The following is a 21733-nucleotide window of genomic DNA, read 5'->3' on the forward strand; positions in this document are numbered from 1 at the left end:
AGTGGATTTTTGTGTAAAAGGACTTGTGAACTTGGTTCAGGTATTGGTTACAAATTTCCACACTCAGCATGTGCTCAGATAGATACAGTACTTATTCTTAACGGGAAGCTACCCACCTAAGCCAATAATTTCCACCGGTCGCTGGACCTCAGGGTCCCAGTTTAAACAAATAAACAGCATAGCTCCCGTCAGTCTCAGCACCCCTCGTGTAGTATTTGGCCAAGGAGACCTGGTTTTGAATTCCCACTCTGATCCACCTTACAGGGTTGCTGTGGGGATAAAATGCAGGGAGCCATGTACCTTGCCTTGAACTCCTTGCAGAAAAGGGAGGCTATAACTGAAATATATATTGTTTTAATTTATAGTCCACCTCACTTCTAGAGAACGTTGAGTGGCATGCATGGTTTGCACATGTGGCATTTAACTGTGAGGTAGGGCAGGCTGAAAGATTGTGACTGGCCTGAGGTCACCCAGTGAGCATTGCAGCTGATGCAGAGAATTGAATTTCAGTCTCCTTAGTCTGACCCTCTCCAGCAGCTACATCCGGGAGTAGGGACCTAAGGCCCTCCAGATGTTGTTGAACTCCAGCTCCTGTCAGCCACAGCCAGCATGCCTAGTGGTCAGGGTTGATATAAGCTGCATTCCAAGAGTTTCTGGAGAGGGCTAAGGGCTCCCCACCCCTATGGTGCACCCTGCTAGCTCCTTGACAGCCTTGCTTCTCTCTTAGAATGATCTGTGGGAAACAAGTTTGCAGTGGTTTCTTTCCCCCTGAGATGAGAGAGTACTTGTCCATTCAGAACCAGTTCCACTTTGCTAAAACTCTAGCTAATACCTACCTGCCCTCACAGAGACTAGCAGAGCTGCAGGAAGGGTCTGTCAACTGATGCATTATAAATGGCTCCTCTTTCTGTACTTGAGTCCTCTGCAGCAGGCACGGCCAAGGTCAGTTAAACACTGGATTTATTAGCAAATGGATTAGCACTTTGAGAGAATAGTCTGCCAATGTCGCCTCTGCTGACCGCAGCAAGCTGGGGTGAAGGCAGCCTGGCTCCTCTCCTAGCGTGGAAGCAGGATCTTCAGCGGGAGATGGGGATTTTGTTTTTAAAAAGCCCTCTGTGTTCCTGGCCACTTTATAAAGAAGGGGAGGAGAGTTGTCTGCCCCAAAGGCTGGTTCGTTAAGGCAAATGGAGAACTGCTCAATCTGCCCTCAGCCAGCTCCTCTTCTCCCTACCTTCTACATTATAACAAGTCTGGGGACTGGCACTGGCTATGAGTACCTTAGTCTCCGGGTAGAACTCAGCAAGGAGGAGGAGGGACTTAGACGTGACTGGTTCTGCCTGTCATTGGCTCTGGCTCTTAATTGGCTCCCTGCCTTCTCCCCCACCAGTCCCAATGGGCACCGGCCAGCACTCCCCAAGGGGTTTGCCGTCTAAGAAGAGATGCTCTGTAGACAGAAGAGGAAGGGAAATGGAAATGAAGGCAGGGTTTAAAATTATTAATTGCATTATGACTTGGCTCAGTGGTTACAGTGCTGGATTAGGACCTGGGAGACCAGGGTTCAAATCCCCATTGAGCCACGAAGCCCCCTGAGTGACTTAGGGGCAGTCACTGTCTCTCAACTTAACCTACCTGTGAGGTTAAAATGGAGAGGGAGAGGAGTGCATACACCACCTTGCGCTCCTTGGAGAAAAAAGGTGGGATGCAGATATAGTTTATAGAATTGTAGAGTTGGAAGGGACCCTGAGGATCATCTAGTCCACACCCCTGCAATGCAGGCACGTGCAGCCATCCCATGAGGGGATCGAATCTGCAACTTGGTGTAATTATTCTTCCTTCCTTCCTTCCCTGCCACCCATCTGGCTGGGCGGCTTCCAACACAATATTAAAATATAGTAGTCCATCAAACATTAAAAGCTTCCCTAAACAAGGCTGCCTTCAGATGTCTTCTAAAAGTCTGGTGGTGGTTGTTCTCTTTGACATCTGGTGGGAGGGTGTTCCACAGGGCGGGTGCCACTACTAAGAAGGTCCTCTGCCTGGTTCCATGTAACTTAGCTTCTCGCAGCAAGGGAACCACCAGAAGGCCCTGGGTGCTCGACCTCAGTGTCCGGGAAAAACGATGGGGGTGGAGACGTTCCTTCAGCACCACACTCTAACCGACTAAGCTATATGCAATAATAGATATCATCATCATCATCATTGATACTTTTTAAAATTTGTTAGTTGCTCTTCTTACAAAGTAACTCAAAGCAACTTACATTAGAGCCAATTGAAGGTAACAATAACAGCCTTCAAGTACAGCAATACAAGTGAAGGCCTTAAAGCTAAACAAATGGAAGGCTAAAAACACAGATAAAAAAAAAAAAGCAGGACTACAGGTCCTCCCCACTATAAGAGGTCACAGTGCCAGCCTTCAAATTAAGAGTTAAAAGCCCAGGAAATAAGAAAAATCTGCCTGGCGCTTAAAGCGAAAAACAAGGGTTGCATTGAACCGAGTTCTACTCAGTTGAATAACTACTAAGTCGTGTTGTTTAATTTCAGTGGGTCTGCTCTGAGTATGACTAACATGTGGTTTACGCATACTTAGGCTTAGTTAGAGCAGCATCACTAGCAGATTGTTCTCAGAAGATCTGAGAAGATTTGCAGCCAGCATTGCGAGCCAACAGCCACCGTAAGGTATCCTTGTCCATGCCAGCTATTCCTTCCCTGTGGTCTCCCACCACTTCCTTACCGAAGGAGATGGCCCTGCATTATCCTTCAATCTGTGACTGCAGAAATATGTGCTACATCCCCTTCAGATGTGGCTGAACTCCACCTTCCATCATCCCTATCCATTGGTCATGCTGGCTGGGGTTGATGGGCCTTGGAGTCCAACATATAGAGAGGGTCACAGGCTCCGCACCTCCTGATGTACTGCAAAACTATACACCTCTCCAGCTTAGACTCTCTTCTAAGAGAGGGAGAATACTGAGTTTTCTCATTATATAAAGCCTGTGATTTAGTGTTGTGTCCTTTTCCTCCAACACACCTGCAAGGAGGAACTCAGAGGCTGTCGTTTTCGTTTTCAACTAACTGTGGCTTGTTATGTCCAAACCAGGTTAGTCTTCAAATGCTTTCGAGATGCAAAATAGCTTTGAATTGTGCTTTCTGATCCTGTCTTCTTCTTTATTTATGACCCGCATGTGGGTCCGAGCCCATGAACTGAAGACTGACAGGTTTTCGTGCAAATGCCATTACATATTTATGGAACCTTTCCTGAATCACTCCTGCCAAGCCATGTCAAATAAAATAATCTTCTTCTTTTTTTGAAAATGGCAGATCAAATGCTCCGATGGTTTGTTCAGCTTTTCACGGTTTGATGCATTGTACCTTTCCAGATCATTGTATTTTTTAATTGGTATTTTTTTGGGTTTGGGCTTTTGATAATCAAGTTCTTTGCATAATGAGAGTGGCAGATGTCGAAAGGTTAGGAGGGAGCCAGAACTGGTAGAAATAACGTCTAATCCTTCTGGTTTGTAGGGACACCCTGGCGGGAGGCACAAATACAAGACTTGAAAAGCACCCTGAAGAGTGTCAACAGTGACATCCCCCTGGTCTTCGTCAGTGGGAACCACGACCTTGGGAACACGCCAACTCCTGAAACAATTGAAGATTATTGCCAAAAGTGGGGTGACGATTACTTCAGCTTCTGGGTCGGAGGGGTCTTCTTCCTCGTGCTGAACTCTCAGCTGTACTTTGATGCTTCCAAGTGCTTGGAATTAAAGCAAGCCCAGGATGAGTGGCTGCAGCAGCAGCTTGCAATGGCCGAAGCGAGAAAGTGCCGCCACGCTGTCGTCTTCCAGCACATCCCTCTGTTTCTGAGAGAACCCGATGAAGACCACGACTACTTCAACCTGGAGAAGTCCATTCGGCACGAGCTCTTGGAGAAGTTCCGCAAAGCAGGTACGGGGTTCCTTCGTAGATCAGAGAGAGGCCTGGTCCGCTGCGAGGCAGTCGGTCAGACCAGTTCTGGGCTTAGAGGACCACTTCAGTCTGCAGGGGGAAGATGGGGGTGGGCCAATACACAGCAGTGGCTGATGGAGTGGCAGCGCTTACCTCCCATCAACAGCATCGCTGCAGTTTACCAGGAGGTGTGAGGTTGGTGTGGTGTAAACACACCAGCAGAACCAACCTGGTGCAGCAGAACCCTTCTTGTAAGCTGCAGTGATACCAATGACAGATGCTTAGATAAACATCAGTACTCTGCCCCAGCACTCTGCCCTACTTTGTTAGAAAAGCTGCTAATATGTTTGCTGTTGCTGTTGTTGTTGTTGTTGCTGCTGCGGCAGCTGCTATTATTATTTACCGTATTTTTCGCTCTATAAGACGCACCTTTCCCCTCCTAAAAAGTAAGGGGAAATGTGGGTGCGTCTTATGGCGTGAATGCAGGCTTCGTGGGCTATCCCAGAAGCCAGAACAGCGAGAGGGAGCGCTGTGCTGTTCTAGCTTCTGGCTTAGCCGTGTGAAGCCTCCGCAGGGTAGCCTTCATCCCACTGCCCTGCGGAGGCTTTGCGCAGCTATCCCTGGCTCTTGTGGGAGGTCGGGGGAAAGCCAGGAGGCTTGCTTTTGCTGAAGCCTGGAGACCAATTGGGATCATTGCGCACTGATCCCGCTTGCTCTCCTGGCTTCAGGGATAGCCCCGCAATGCCTCCTGAGCGAAGAGGGAGGAGCGCTCCCTCTTCGCTCAGGAGGCTTCTTATTTCTTGTTTTCCTCCCCTAGAAACTAGCTGCGTCTTATGGTCGGGTGCGTCTTATAGAGTGAAAAAATATGGTAAAGCCCTATCTCCATTTCCATTGCCCTTCCTCTGGCATCTCCCATGCATCTATTCTTTGTTTGATTGTAACCGCCCTTGGGCAGTGGTGACTGGTGCGGCAGAAGGCAGGGATCCCATTACTGGGTGGAGCCAGAGCCAATGACACTGCCTGCTGGGGTCACTGGGGCGGGGCTTATGTGTGCACCCACTTAACCCTCCTCCACACAGAATGCGGACATGCATTCTTCCGAATACCTGAAAAAGGGCTTCACTTGGTCTGCATACGACCCCATCTGCATGCATGTAATACATTTGTAAACAGGACTGCTTGGTACAGAACAAATAGCTGGCTGAATAGGATATCTCTTTCCCATTCAGTTAAGTATTCTTATTAATTAAGCCGAACAGAGAGAGGGCTGCTAGGCAGCTCACCGTACAATAGCGTAACTAAGTTTGCTATGAAATAATCCCTGATTCAGAAACTGTGAGCTCTGCATAGCTCAGTTTCCTTAGTAACAGAGCTGTTCTGTTTCCTTAAAAAAAACAACTTGAAGAACCTTCTTTGTAGGATGTTGTCAGTCAAGTATAATACTTTCTTTCTTTCTTTCTTTCTTTCTTTCTTTCTCTCTCTCTCTCTCTCTCTCTCTCTCTCTCTCCTTCTCCTCCACCACCCTCTCATCTCATACTTTGCCCACAAATAATCAATTTGAACACATCCTTTATTATGATAGTCAGATGATAAATAATGAAATCAGCCTATTCTTGCATGTTTTGTATTTATCATCATCATCACATTTGGCTTTTTCAGTCTAAGAAGGTTAACCTTCTAATCACTTAATATTAATTCCAATTTTTCATATCCAAACTGGAGAAAATTAGACGGGTTATTTTATTTTTAAAAATGAAATATTATTCTTTCCCTTCCTATTTGCTTTTTTCTGTCTTCTCCCCTGCAGTGCAAGGGCATTTGGAATTATTGGGAGAGGGTGGAACACAACCCTCTGCTACAACAATAATTTTAGTAAAGGTTGGCAAGGCATCTTGTATTTGGACAAGCAGCTATTTTTTAGTCAACGCTGAATTTCTGCAACTCCATTAAAGCCCATATAATGACAAAGCAAAATTATGCCTTTTTAAAACCAATAAGTAATTGAAAATATTGCAGCTAAGTAGTCCCATTCAACATATTTCAAACAAAGATGTTGTTAGGCCTCGATCTTCGGAGCAAAACTCTTACTTTGTTCTTCACGAACACAAAATAAGAACCTATCTTAATTTTGGAAAAGCTCGTTGCTTGTAGCAAGTGCTGAATTCAAAAGTCCTTGAGTTCTTGGAGAGATCAAGAGAGCCAGGGTTCTGTAGTACGGTGGTACCTCAGGTTACATACGCTTCAGGTTACAGACTCCGCTAACCCAGAAATAGTGCTTCAGGTTAAGAACTTTGCTTCAGGATGAGAACAGAAATCGTGCTTCGGCGGCGCAGCAGCAGCAGGAGGCCCCATTAGCTAAAGTGGTGCTTCAGGTTAAGAACAGTTTCAGGTTAAGTATGGACCTCCGGAACGAATTAAATACTTAACCTGAGGTACCACTGTACCTGAAGTGACCTGGGAGGCCAGAATTCAAATAACACCATGAAGTCCACTGAGTGATCTTGGGCCACCTCTCACCCTAACCTACCTCCACAGGGTTGTTTTTGGGATTAAAAGGGGGGGGGGAGAACTGTGTATGCCGCCTTGAGCTCCTTTCGAGGCGGGGGTAGGTGATATATAAATGCAATAAATAAATAAAGTCTTGCTTCTACAAGTTCTTGCCGTATAGAATGCCTTTAGAAGACAAACAGTCATTTCCAGGTAAGCTGATCTGTTCAGATGCTTCCTCTACACATACACACACACACACACACACACACCAAAATAAACAGTTATTCCCAGCTGGAGGCAGCATAATTTTGTTTTGCTTGGCTCAAGATCCTTACTCCTGTCCATGATGAAAAATGTTCAACCCCTCATTATTACATTTCTAGGATGACAAACACCTGCTTGCTTTATATGTTCCAACTCTTCTCTGTTCACCAGGAACAGTAACTATTTTCTGTTTCTTGTCTCTGTACTTTACCTTTTGGAGAGAAACAGGATTCTAGTTCTTAAAAGATGATTACTCTCTCGTCATCTCCTCAGAGCAGGGTCTCACACTTTCTTGTGGTTCCTCTATAAAAGCACTGCCCACATTAATGTCGTTGTGGAAATGAGAGGATTGTTTTAAGGAATGGCTAGGTTCTTTGGTGCTGCACCTCAGAATCCTACACAGAGCAAGGGTCTTTGACATGATGGCCTCCCATGCCACTTCCAATATTGTGGGCAGGATTCTCAGTCCTTGAGTGATTTCCCCTGGCTGGAGTACGTCCTTGAACTCTGATTGTTGTTGTTGTTGTTTAGTCGTTTAGTCGTGTCCGACTCTTCGTGACCCCATGGATCAGAGCACGCCAGGCACTCCTGTCTTCCACTGCCTCCCACAGTTTGGTCAAACTCATGCCGGTAGCTTCGAGAACACTATCCAACCATCTCGTCCTCTGTCGTCCCATTCTTCTTGTGCCCTCAATCTTTCCCAGCATCAGGGTCTTTTCCAGGGAGTCTTCTCTTCTCATGAGGTGGCCAAAGTGTTGGAGCCTCAGCTTCACGATCTGTCCTTCCAGTGAGCACTCAAGGCTGATTTCCTTCAGAATGGAGAGGTTTGATCTTCTTGCAGTCCATGGGACTCTCAAGAGTCTCCTCCAGCACCATAATTCAAAAGCATCAATTCTTCAGCGATCAGCCTTCTTTATGGTCCAGCTTTCACTTCCATACATCACCAATGGGAAAACCATAGCTTTAACTATACGGACCTTTGTGAACTCTGATTACACTTCCTTAAATGGAGGACATTGGGGTGAGTTTGTGTAGAAACTACTGTACAAAGGCCCTCCGCAACTTTGGAACTCCCTGACTATTGATATCAGACAGGCAACTTCATTGCTTTTTTTTCGGAGCCTGCTCAAAACGTTTTTGTTTAGGCAAGCCTAATCAGATATCTAGAAAGTTGATGTGTTTTTAGTTTATTGCTGGTTTTAATTTTTTGAACGTGTTGGTTTTTTTTTTTTTTTTTACTAATAATGTCATTGTTTTATTCTTTTTTTATTCTTTTTTTGCAATCAAGCAGTATATAGATTTTAAGAAATAAAATGGTTCCTCACCAATGTTTGATCCAGTGTGTGGGGAAAGAAGCCGTTTTTCATTTTTGCCTTCCTTTGCTGTGTTATTAGCCTTTATTATAAGTCTGTTTTAGAATATTATTTGCTGGTTGGTTGGTCAAATGTTTGATCCCAGCCTTCCATCCAAAGGAGCCCAGGGTAGCAAACGCGCAAGCGATAAAATATCTAAACCTCTAAGAAAAACAGTTCTGATATAGGTGCAAACTGGGAAAGATCTCTACTTTGAAAGGCTGGTTGAAAGAGGTAGGTATTCAGCAGGTATCCAAAAAAGACAACAGAAGTGGGCCCCAGTCTAATATGCAGCAGCAGGGAGTTCCAAAGGTTAGGTGCCACCATGGTAGAGACCTAAATTCCTCCATAGTGCAGATCAGACCTTCTGATAGATGGTACCTGCAAGAGGCTGTCCCGCCAAACGCATTGACCAATTGGATATCTTGCGTAGGATCCAAGCCAATAGGAGAGCCAATTTGTAGCTGAACAAATCAATAATCCAGTGTTGCTTCTTTCCATTGCATTGTCATACCTTTCCTGAAATACAGTGGTACCTTGGTTCAAGAACAGCTTAGTTTATGAACAACTTGAATTAAGAACGCTGCAAACCCAGAAGTAGGTGTTTTGGTTTGTGAACTTTGCCTTGGAAGCAGAACATGTTCCGCTTCCTCTTGAGTGTGTTCCATTTGTAAATTGAGTCCCCCGCTGCTATGGGAAAGCACACCTTGGTTTAAGAACACTTTGGTTTAAGAATGGACTTCCGGAACGGATCAAGTTCATAAACCAAGGTACCACTGTACTACATAACTCAGAAGATGATACCTCTTCCTTTCTGATCCAGAAACCATTGTGTATTATATCAGCCTTTTTATTCTTTCATTCACATTTGGAAACTTTCTTTTCCATTCCCCCCCCCGCCCCCTAAGATTTGTTTGGTGTTACTCTGTTTTAGCAGTTCCATGTGAGCAACATGTGCGTTGTTTGTTTTGATTTGATTTCGGTATTCCGTTCATTGCAAGCCATCAAGCTAAAACTCGAGCCCCAGAAGCTGCATCTGGTGTTAAGCGCTGAATTCAATTTCTCACTTCAGAAGTGTCCTTAACAGTTGGGCTAATTAAAGATAAAATGGTGTCCTTATCATAAATATTTATGAATTGAAAATCTGGCACTTTTTTAATTTCACCAAGTTAAGCCATGACGATAAGCTTGCGATACCATATGAAAATGTCAACTTCATTGTAGTTTTACGAGCAGGGTGGATGAAATCTGTTGAAGAAGCCGGTCCCCTTTGTTGTTTTGACTCAGGTGCTTTTCAGAGCAGAACTAGGCCGTGTGTTTAAATCATATCTAACACATAAAGCTCACGACTTCCCTCAAAGAATCCTGAGAACTGTAGTTTGTTAAGAGTGCTGGAAACTGTAGCTCTAGGTGGGGGAACTATGGTTCCCAGGATTCTTGGGGGGGTGGGGTGTTGTGCGCTGGATGTGGATCTGCCAACATGGAAACCCTAAGATCAGGGGCTGAGAACCTCTTTTTTGTGTCAAGGGCCACTTTAGCTCATGGACAGTCTGTTAAGGGCCACATGCCAGCATGGGGTGGATGATGGAGAGATCCAGAGACTAGGGGTTGGATCCAGCTCTGGTCAAGCAGTGTTCTGCTTGTGCAACAGGACTTACCCTTCATTTCCTTTCCCTGTGGACCCCCAAATCAGGCAGAAGTGCCAAAGTATCACCCGAATCCCTGGAGCAGATTAAGAGGGCAAGAGAGGAAGGAAGTATGTTGTCCAGTGGCAGCATGGGACACAGCCCAACATTTTTAATGTTTAATGCTGTGTTGTGTTTTTAGTATTCGGTTGGGAGCCACCCAGAGTGGCTAGGGAAACCCAGCCAGATGGGCGTGGTATAAATAAATTATTATTATTATTATTATTATTATTATTATTATTATTATTATTAATTGTTGTTGTTGTTGTTGTTGTTTGAAGTAATTAAACCGTGATTTAGGTTGTTGCCTGAATTGAGCTTTTGCCTTTGAAATGCATCTACAGTGGGCAGAATTTATAGCTTTAGCCTTCAAGTAAGCGATCTCACTTAGTACCCTTGAATGCCACAGAGAAAGCGAGAGCCAAACGGACATCAGTCTCTTATCTCACAGCAGATGTAGTTCTTCACTGCAAAAGCCACCTGGGCTGTATGGCCAGTGGTTTCAGATTATGCCCCCAGGTTGTCCTTGAGGCCCTGTTTAGTTGCAAAACAATGCTTTTAATCATCATAGCAACCAGGCGAAATGTATCCTTTTATATGGGAAACATGAATCTCTACGAGGATAACTTCAGTGAAACCCTTGGCTTATATTTGTGATTTTGAAATGGATGGCTTAAATTGCCACCATTTAAATTGAACCACCATAGACATCCTGGTGTGGTAAACAGCTTGGGTCAGTGAAGGTGTGATTGTTATTTGCCATCAATAGGCCCATGGCCCTTTCCTCTTTTCACTTTAGTAATAGAGGCACAGCAGAGGCGTCTAAGATTATGCATGCTGTAGAGGAAGTGGATAGAGAGACATTTTTCTCCCCTCTGTCGTAGTAACTAGAACTCGGGGCCACCCAGTGAAGCTGAATGTGAAAAATTCAGGCCAAGGCGGATGAAAACAGTTTTCCATGCAGTGCATAGTTCATCTTTCAAACTCGCTCCCTCACGAGGCAGTGATAGCCCTGAACATGGATGCATTGAAAACGGATTAGACAAAGTTGTGCATGATAAGACTATGAAAGACTATGTTTTGCCTCCATTGTTGGAGGCAGCGTGTCTCTGAATATGTGGGAACCACACGTAGAGAAAGCGGTGTTGCGCTCAGGTGCTGGTAGCAGGCTTCCCGTGCCTCTTGGCTGCTTAGGGGGAGGGTAGAATCATAGAAACTAGCCTACTGTGAAAGGTAAAATTTTACCTACGGTGAAAGGTAAAAATTTCATTTGTTGCTTCACCTGCTTTGGCCTGTGACCCTGCCTGCCACTGGCATGTGGCCCCCAGAAGGTTTCCCAGATGGAAATGTGGACCTCAGTCTGGGAAGAAAATGTTCCTTCTGATGTCTGCCACATCAAAATGGATGGGGTATAGATGGATGCATCTAGACAAAAGCATGATGTTGGTCTCTGAGTATGTGAAGGCCGAGGGCCTTCTGACGGTTCCCTCATTGCGAGAAGCAAAGCTACAGGGAACCAAGCAGAGGGCCTTCTCGGTAGTGGCTCCCGCCCTGTGGAATGTCCTCTCATCAGATGTCAAAGAGATAAACAACTACCTAACATTTAGAAGACATCTGAAGGCAGCCCTATTCAGGGAAGTTTTTAATGTGTGACATTCTAATGTATTTTTAATCTTTGCTGGAAGCCGCCCAGAGTGGCTGGGGAAACCCAGCCAGATGGGCGGGGTACAAATAAATAATAATAATAATAATAATAATAATAATAATAATAATTATTATTATTATTATTATTATTATTATTATTATGCTCTTCTGTCAGAACACTGCCCTGACTCTCCCCCTCCCCCCCCGCCCCCCCCCCAAAGTCTGCAGGAACTACCTTGGCACTGTGCTCGTTTTCCCCTCACGCAGCTACCTTTTTACATCTGCCTCTCGTTGCCTCAGCGCAGGCTTAGCAGATTGCTGGTTTGGGCCCTGCAGGGAGGGAGGCAAAGTGTTTTCACTTCTCATTGGCAATGAGAGAGAAATCAATTTCGTTCCACAGAAGGTAGAATATGGAGGGCCAGATCTGTGCAGCGCCATCGGTTGCCCCACTGCTCTGAAATAGCAGAGAATCACAGCAGGCTGTTGCTGTGGACTTTCCTGCATAAACCCTGAAAAAAGGGGGGGTTTCCTGCCTGCCAGTGGAACGTTCTGAGCTGGTGCGATATTTATCTATGTGAGATTCCGCCTCCCATCAGAGCTGTTTTGTTCCTGAATTTCCATTCCATTTAGAAAGGTAAGCATCAATAGATTCTGTAGGCACAACCAAGCCAGTTCATTTATTATTGTTGTTATTTCAAAGTATATCCCACCCTCCCTCCCAAAGGAGCCCAGGGCAACAAACACATCAGTAATAAAGCAGGCTTTTATTTTAAGTCGTCTCCCCCACCCCTCAATCTCTTTATTAATCTTTCTCAAAAATACAGATTAAAAATAAATCATACAAAACAGATGCAAAGGGTAAATTATTAACACAACAGGCTTAAGGTATCTCAATAACTACATATAAAACGTTTCACTTTATGGGACTAGCAAAGATCTACATTGGCTCCTAGTACACAATTCAAAGTGTCGGTGCTGACCTTTAGAGCCCTAAACAGCCTTGGTCCTGTATACCTGAAGGAGCGTCTCCATCCCCATCATTCAGCCCAGACACTGAGGTCCAGCTCCGAGGGCCTTCTAGTGGTTCCCTCACTGCGGGAAGTGAAGCTACAAAGAACCAGGCAGAGGGCCTTCTCAGTAATGACGCCCATCCTGTAGAATTCCCTCCCGTCGGATGTCAAGGAAGTAAACAACTTGACCTTCTGTAGACATCTGAAGGCAGCCCTGTATTGGGAAGTTTTTAATGTTTTGACATTTTAGTGTGTTTGATGTTTTATTTTGTTGGGAGCCACCCAGAGTGGCTGGGGCAACCCAGGCAAATGGGTGGCATAGTTGAATGAATGAATGAATGAATGAATGACATTACTGAATGCAACCTTATGTATGCTGTACATCCTCCCCGCTACACACACACATACTGAAGAGAGCAGGTGGATTCAGTCCTGTAGGGTTTCTTCCCCTTCCCTAGCAGACCACAGGTTTGAAATCTCTCATCACCTGGTGAGCAGGGGATTCAGTCCTGCAGGGTGCTGCTTATAAGTGCCCTCCCTGCAGGGACTGTGCTTGTGGAGGAGCCTCACGCTGGACCCTCCAGCCTTCGCATTCCCTGACAACCTGGATAACTGGGCAGCCCAGTCTATGGTGATCTGGGTCTGTCTCAGCCCAAGTGCAGGTGCCCCCAATTCAAAACTGGCCTGATTCAGATTGAGATCCGGGCTTCCCCTAAATCTGGTGCACAGCACTAGTCCCAAGCTCCTTAAGAAGGAGGGAAAGCTACATATAACAGAAATTATAATCGGATACAGTTTCCATTATAACCTTGGTTACTATGCTGAAAAGTGTTGATCTAACTTGGATCCAAGCTTTGAACCAATTCCCATTTTAATTGCTGCCCTGCCAAAGCACAGATCTCTGCTGCATCTAAGCCAGGAGTAGAGGGGGGGGGAGCTTGAAACAAGAACCCGAGAGATTTCAATCTGTCCGTCTGAAGATAACCTCAAAAGGGAATGGAGGCTATGAGGAACCAGGTCATCCAGGACTGCTATATCTGCCTGTCTTGATAGAGGATCTCGTTTTTCAAACTCCAAGTCTCCATCTTCAATTACTTCTTTAATCAGCCTTTCAAGATAGCGCTTGCCAATGTATTTTGCATGCTGGTTTTAAGCCATTGGGCTCCTTTTCCTGTCACAACCATTTAGGTTTCCTCTGAGAATTTGCTTTTGCTTAATGACGCCTTTATTAATTTATGCTAAAGAAAAGAGTCACTGATGTTTGATTCGTAATTCGATCTATAGTTGGAGGGGTTTTTTTATTAATTAAGGCAGAAATAAGATATCTACCAAGAGTGGGAGGAGAGACTAGCATAAAAGGAACACTCTGAGATGGGGCAGCAGCTCTGGGTGGTTGATTTTTTCCCCAAAAAAACCCTTTGGAGTTAGGCTTCAGAGGATTGTGTCATGGCCCCCATATCCAGCAGTCATTGAGACCACTTTTCCCTATGATGAACTACTGTGTGTAAGAATAATAACAATGAATAACGAACGACTAAGTCAATGAAATTTATATGCCACTTAATTGCCACGGTGACTTATAAACAGTTTACAAGCATAAAACCAATTACAAAACACACACCCAAACATGATTAAAATACACCACAGAATTCCATTTAAACGTTAAAATAAACACCCTGCGATTAAAATGTGTAATAAACCAGGCCCGTTAAAACAGCACAACACCCCCTCCTTTGGTAATCCTCACAGAACTCTAGCCCAATGGTTGCCATTAATTTGATTTTGAGTTGATTTTAAAATGAATTGATTTTAGAATGCTTTGCTACTTTTATTGTTGTTAGCCGCTCTGAGCCCGGCTTCAGCTGGGGAGGGCGGGATATAAATAAAATTTTATTATTATTATTTATTAACAATTTAAACGGTTAAGGACATACGGGGAGCTCTGCTGGATCAGGGTCCATCTACTCTGCCATTTTGTTCTCACAGTGACCAACCAGATGCCTATGGGAAGCCCTCGAGCAAGGCCTGAACACAAAGAGGCCTCTCCCTCTTGTGTCCCCATCATCTGGTATGAAGAGGTCAAGGGCACATTCCAGCAAGGCAAAAACATTTTGGGTGCAAAGCACCCAAAGGAGGTGGGCTCAGAGGAGGGGTGTGTGGTGTGGGAAGACACCCAAGGGCCAGATAGTGCAGGCGGCTGGGGGGAGGAGAGAGCATTTGGCCTCTGGACCTGAGGTGTCCCCTCCCCCAGAGATCTGCCTCTCCTCCAGCAGAATCTCCCCTCCCCAACCCCAGCTTTGGGAAACAGTTCACGACGATAGCGCTGAAACAATTTAAATGGCCTTCACGTTCTTAAAAGCAACGAGACCTTTCTGAAATTATTTATCCTGGGCCCAATCATGTTTACTCAGGAACAATCCCTGCTAATTTCAGGGGCGCTTAAATCCAAGGGCTTATCGTTTCCAGCACGTTCATTTGATTAATGCGTTTGAAATGAACTGTCGGCATGGTGCGCTTTAATAAATAAATAAATAAATAAATAAATAAGGCATTTTTTGAGCCAAGAGAGTCTTGCTTTGACTTTCTGATGTCACATGGCTATTCACTCCGCGAGATTCTCTCTAACCTCCCTCAATGTATCTGTCAGAACTGCCAACAGATCTAAAGCAACTTTTGCATATTAAGTAGAGCCCACGATAATTCACTAGCGGGTTTGATTCTGCAGCGACATGTCCGTATCAATACTTGGAAATGCATTCCTTTCCTTTTCTCACCATGTAAGGATACACTTCTGTTGCCTATTGAATGGATGGAATTGGAGTGCATCACACTCCACTGAGGGAGGTTCTATGGCCAGTTGAACTGTGTGCCAGCCCAGTCTGCTGTCCAGGTACTCACTGCTGGTGGGCAAGTTCAAAGTCTCTTCACTCTCTTTTTATGGTTCATAGATGGTATTAATAGAATCCTAGAGTAGGAAGGGACCGTGGGGGCCATTTAGTCCCACTCACTGCAATACAGGTATATTTTACCCAGCGTGGGGCATGAACCCATGACCCTGAGATCAAACGTCTCATGCTCTACCCTCTGAGAAATCCCTTTAAACCTGGCATGGACCAGTAGACCTTCAAATAGAGGAGTGCCCTCTGTAAAGTGTGGGCAACACTGAGTAAGTGTCCTTCTCATCAGCGAGGTAGCATGGAGAAACACCCCTTCCCACAGGTCCAAAAACATGAGCCAGTTTAGGGTCCATCAAGAACTACTTTTCTTTTAGCGAGAATGAGAGGAGGGTGACCCAATTGCACAGCTTTTTGGAATGTTGTTTTTCTCTGAGCATACATTAGAACAGGGCTGGGAAACCTCTGGCCCATGGGCAAACACTGCCCCACAACTTCCATTTTCTACAACCACACACCTGTCATTCAACTGGGTGACATCAGCAGAAGGACAGGATCCAACCGTTGTTGGGTGCTGCTTTGCCAACACATTCCCTGAGTGTGAAGCTGGTGTGAAGCAAGCCCCTGCAGAGATCAGGATTGAACCCTTCACTCAGCAGCTGATGAATGGGGAGCTCAGTGCTGTTTCACCGGTGTGTTTTCCTCCTCCCACCCTCACAGGTCAATTTTGACAGGTGGGCAGGACTGACCGCCTACCAGTCACTTGATGCCATCGTGACGCCAGGTGATTGGCAGGTGGGGCGGGGAGATAAAGATCTGGCCCACTTAGCCAAAAGGCTTCCCCACCCCTGCAACAAAAGTCGAGGGGGAAAGGCGGCTTCTCCACCTAACAATATTGAGAGGGCTTTCTGAAATCATAATTTGGCAGCACTACCTGGGGAGAACATTTCTAAGTGAATAAATTGCATCTGAGTGCATGGCACATTTTTATGAGATTCTTTTTATGTTTGAGATAAAAAAGGGGGAGAAAAAAGAGAAAAATCTAGACCAAAGTAAATTGCTAGCTTGTCATCTTTGCATTATTGCACTGATTGGATCGTGTTGACTTTCTTTTTCTTTCTTTTTTTATGGTAATGAACAAAATAAGTTGAGTAAATAACTGAGGTGGCAGGCCAGAAAGGGGAAGCCTGTGTTTATTATGTTAGCAAAGCTAGCTGCATCTTCTGTTAGATGTAGCCGCGACCCGCTTCCCTCTCTGTTGCGCAACAAGCATTAACGGTGGCCCCTGTGAGTTTTCAGAGACAATGTAAAATAATCAGCCTACATTTTCAGATGCCAGCAGCCTACAGCCGACGTCTGAATATGTTGGTTTCTCCGCAAAGTTGTTTCCAAATCAACGTGCGTAAGGCTGGGGTTGTTAGGCCAAGAACACAACCCAGTGGGGACTCTGAGTACGCATGTACAGGCTGCAAACATAAATAAATGGATGTGGGAAGCGGAATTGAGAAAACACTGGTATTACACAGGTGCAGGCGTTGGCAGAGTAGGACCCCAGTTGCAAACTTGAGTGTGGTGGTGCGGAGTGGCCTTCAGCTTGGAAAATCCTGGCCTGGTATTCCTTAAACCTTTTTCTGTCAGGTAGATCTCACAGAGTATGGGAAAGTGTTCGTGAATATGTGTGTCCCCAAGGAAGAAGACGAGTAGAAGAGTTTGGATTTGATATCCCGCTTTATCACTACCTGAAGGAGTCTCAAAGCGGCTAACATTCTCCTTTCCCTTCCTCCCCCACAACAAACACTCTGTGAGGTGAGTGGCGCTGGGAGACTTCAGAGAAGTGTGACTAGCCCAAGGTCACCCAGCAGCTGCATGTGGAGGAGCGGAGATGCGAACCCGGTTCACCAGATTACGAGTCCATCACTCTTAACCACTACACAACACTGGCTCTACACCACACTGGAAGATGCAAATACACTTCAAAAGAGGATTAGACAGAGTCATGGAGTCATGTGACTATTGGCAGCTGCTCCACTGCTAGAGGTATTATGACTGATTACCAATTACTGGAAATCACAAATGGCAGAGTGTTGTTGCACTCGTGTCCAGCTGTAGACTTCTGGTCAGCCACCGTGAGAACAGGATGGTGGACTAGATGGGCCATTGGTCTCATCCAGCAGGGCTCCTTTTAGGTTCCTATTGGTCAGAGTACAAAGCCATTTGGAGAGCCACAGGTCCCCCAACCCTTGCACGATACACACTGATTTTGTGTATTTGGGAATGAGCTCTTCCTGGTACTAAATTCTGTGCTATTATCAGCTTTCATTCAGGAACCCCTGAACCTTCTGCAAGTCAGTCGTTAACATTGCCAGAAGTTCCGTGCATTTTGAAGCACAGCTACCTCAGAGAACACAAGCAGAGGAATGTGGTTTCCAGGGGAGGGGGTTTAAAGTCACTTTTATGGCATTTTTCATCGCAAATAAAACATTTGTGTCTTTTGTATATACAGTAACAGAACCACGAGGCAATGAGCAGTGTAGAAAGTCGGTTGCAAGTCCAGATATGCTCAATATATATATAGGAATATCTGCAGGAAGACCCAGGAGGCAGAGGATTATTCGATGAGAAAGAAACAAATCGAAAGAAAATGCTTTCTTTTATAGGAAGGACTCTCACCCAGTAAAAGCTGTCCCCTCCACCACTTCGTCTCTTGGGCCCAAGCTTGTCATGTAGGGAAATTGTTCTTTATAGCTGGCTGAGACAAGAATAATGTTGCCTGTCAAACCACTTCTCTTTGCACTAGTTATGCAGCTTTTATATATTCTGTCCCTGTGTCTTGCAATTACAAAAGCACAGCAACATGAGCCTCTCTCCTGAATCCAGTGGACTTTTCTACGGCTTTTCAAAGCCATCAGTTTGCCGGCGGCACCAAGATGTCAAGGAACACCAGAGGTGTGCCCTCGTCAGGAGAATTTTCCACTGAGCAAGGTGTGCAGTGGGAATAATACAGTTGGAAGGGATCCCAAAAGTCATTGAGTCCTCTGTAATACAGGAAGCTATATTGGCCATTGGGAAGGAAGATGTCTAGAATAACCTCCTCTTTCATTTGAGCCTTCCTGAAGCAGCAAGGTCTTACTGTGCTCTGGCATGTTCCTATGTCCTTGGTTATCAATTGATCTTGACTCTGCCTCCTAGTTCACCCTATGATCCTGACTTGCTCTTTAGACCTGGTCACTGGTGAGTGCTGTGTTTCCTGGTTCCCGCTTCTTCTTCACCCCAGATTGCTATCCTTGGCCCACCCTTGGCACAGCCATTCAGGGGCCAGGAGGTCAAGACCAGGGGTCAGCAAACTTTTCCAGCATGGGGCTGGTCCACTGTCCCTCAGGCCTTGTGGGGGGGGGTCGGACTATATTGGGGGGGTGAACGAATTCCTATGCCCCACAAATAACCCAGAGATGCATTTTAAATAAAGGCACACATTCTGCTCATGTAAAAATACCAGGCAGGCCCCACAAATAACCCAGAGATGCATTTTAAATAAAAGGACACATTCTACTCATCTAAAAATACCAGGCAGGCCCTACAAATAACCCAGAGATGCACTCCGGTGGAGTACAGGATCAGGTTTAAGGTGCTGGTTTTAACCTTCAAAGTCCTATACGGCCTAGGGCCCTCGTACCTACGGGACCGCCTCTCCTGGTATGCCCCACAGAGGAACTTACGGTCTTCAAATAAAAACACCTTGAAGGTCCCAGGCCACAGAGAGGTTAGGCTGGCCTCAACTAGAGCCAGGGCTTTTTCAGCTGCGGCTCCAACCTGGTGGAACGCTCTGTCACAAGAGACAAGGGCCCTGCAGGACTTGACATCTTTCCGCAGGGCCTGCAAGACAGAGCTGTTCCACCTGGCCTTTGGTCAGGGCGCAGCCTGACTCCCTCCTTTGGCAATCTTTACAAAACTTTAGTTTATGGTTGCCATCAATTTTGATTTTAATTAATTTTTATAATGTTTTTATAATGTTGTACTGTTTTAGTGTTGTTAGCCGCCCTGAGCCCAGCTTCGGCTGGGGAGGGCGGGATATAAATAAAATTTATTATTATTATTATTATTATTATTATTATTATTATTATTATTATTATTTTAAATAAAAGGACACATTCTACTCATGTAAAAACACGCTGATTCCCGGACCATCCGCAGGCCGGATTTAAAAGGCAATTGGGCCAGATCCGGCCCCCGGGCCTTAGTTTGCCTACCCATGGTCAAGACTCATGATGCACAACAAACAAACGGCAAGATACCACACTGCTGCCTTCCCGTCACTGTCATACAGTTTGCCAGGCAGCATTAAAGAGCCAGTTCACAGATTAAAGACCCAAGGCGCTGGTTTCCAAGCTTAAAAAATAGTTGTGCATTTTTCCCCCCTCAGTTAATTGTGGAGGAAACTCAAATTACTGAACCGAATATTATTCCACCAGAGAAGCATTCACTTGTCACCAGGCAACCATAAAAACATCTTGGGTTGTAGTTGTATTCAGAGTAAACTCATTAATAGTCACTACTAACTTAGACATATGGATTTCTGGGGGGAAGTTAGTTGGGTGCAATCCTTTACCAGTTATCGTAGCTACTTTCAACTTTTCAGTGTGTTTTCTTCATTAGGACCTACTTTTATATTTGCTGGAATATAATTTTAAAATATTCTGAACGTTCCTGCCAAAGATTTTGACTTTCCTGCTCAACTTGGAAGCGCAGCACTGAGTCAGTGAATCCACTTTTTGAAGTTTATTACACTGAATTATAGATGCAACTTTCATCCCAGGTAGGCAAAGTTTGAGGAGCTATACTAAATAAAGAATATTTCATTTTGATCAGGAAGCAAAATAGGACAAGCCGCTTCAGCAGCAAGGACTCTACCGGAGTTTGAAAATCAAGCGGATCTTTCGCTCACAGCTTCAGCTGATTGTCTTTTCCCCCTTTTCTTTTCTGCTGCTTTGGGCTTCCTTTGTTTGAATCATTGGCAGTGTCTCCTTTTTTGCCCAGGCAAGCCTGAAAAACATGCCACAGAGTAGGGAAATAAAAAATAGGTCATGTGTCATGTGTCTGGGGGAAAAAACCCAAGTGGCAGTTGAGTTCCCTTGGCAGTTGAGACTTCCCTGTACATGCCATCAAAAGTGAAGGGGGAAACTACCAATAATCAATATAAATTTATTATTTGTCGTCATTGAATTTACATCGTGCCCTTCATCCCCAAAGAGGCCAGGGAAGCTAACACATTCACAGCAAACTTTTTTTTTAAAAAAAGCTTTTAACAAATTTTGGAAATAGCTACCGTTGGCTATGGAACTTATCTGGCAAACCTTTGTATCTCATTGAGATTAAGAATGATGCAGAGCAGTTAGCCCTTTTTATTGCCTTCCAAGGTAATAGCTTATAGTTGCACTAGTGTGGGCTTGAGTCCTGAAAGGGTTAACTATGTTGAACTCAGCACTTACTATGGGAATGCATAGTACAGTGGGACCTCGGGTTAAGAACTTAATTCATTCTGGAGGTCCGTTCTTAACCTGAAACTGTTCTTAACCTGAAGCACCACTTTAGCTAATGGGGCCTCCTGCTGCCGCCGCGCCACCAGAGCACGATTTCTGTTTTCATCCTGAAGCAAAGTTCTTAACCCAAGGTACTATTTCTGGGTTAGCGGAGTCTGTAACCTGAAGTGTATGTAACACAAGGTACCACTGTAGACCCCTGGTTAACAGGTGGTTATCTCATAGACACCAGCTGAGTGACATCTCACTCTGTGACCTTGAGATACAGAGTCAAGAGACCTGCCGCTGCAGTTTCATGATTCGTCCCTTTGGTTGTTATGGGAGGGTTCTAGCGACTAGGGCTGGGTGATGTATCAATACATCTGTTGTAATCTTCAAGCCTAGTCAGAGGAATGTGCCATTCTCCAGGCACCCGGCTCAGATTACTTGTTGACCTCCCCTGTCTGCGACTCCCGGCAGGAGACAGGCGGGGTCTCTATCGGCGATTCTCCTCAAACGTGAGAAGAACACACCACTCTCCCTCCTCCCTGTTTTCCCCAGGAGGGGGGAAGAGACAGACAGAAATGTATTTACATGCCTTTATTTCTGTCTATGCAGCAGTACAGAGAAACACGTCCGTACTCTTCAAACAACAACAGCAGAGAGAGATAAACTCCACCCCTGTACTTCCAGTACATGTCAGGTGACACACTGAGCTAACATCCTGTGCTCAGTACAGTGAATAGGCTGTCCCTTCGTTCCCACGGTACAGCCCCAAACATCAACATCCTGTTTGGCTTTACAGCCAGCTGCAGCTCGCCGGAGCATTGCTCCTTTTTCGTAACAACATCATCCAAAACCAGATTGAAGTCCACCATTGTGGTAATGGAAGTATATTAATAGTGAAGTACAATTAAGAAGAAGTATATTAATAGTGAA

At 45.1% G+C, this 21733-nt stretch overlaps 1 protein-coding gene across 1 annotated transcript in view; it reads left to right on the forward strand.

Annotated features, from left to right (window-relative positions):
- Positions 1 to 21733, forward strand: part of CPPED1 (calcineurin like phosphoesterase domain containing 1) — a 68311-nt gene that overhangs the window by 38970 nt on the left and 7608 nt on the right. The window contains exon 3 of the mRNA XM_079952438.1: positions 3517 to 3939. Coding sequence (XP_079808564.1) covers positions 3517 to 3939 — 423 coding nt within the window. The remainder of the gene's footprint in view (positions 1 to 3516; positions 3940 to 21733) is intronic.

Source organism: Podarcis cretensis (genome assembly GCF_951804945.1).
Source record: "Podarcis cretensis genome assembly, chromosome: 14".
In the NCBI taxonomy this organism is placed as follows: Eukaryota; Metazoa; Chordata; class Lepidosauria; order Squamata; family Lacertidae; genus Podarcis; species Podarcis cretensis.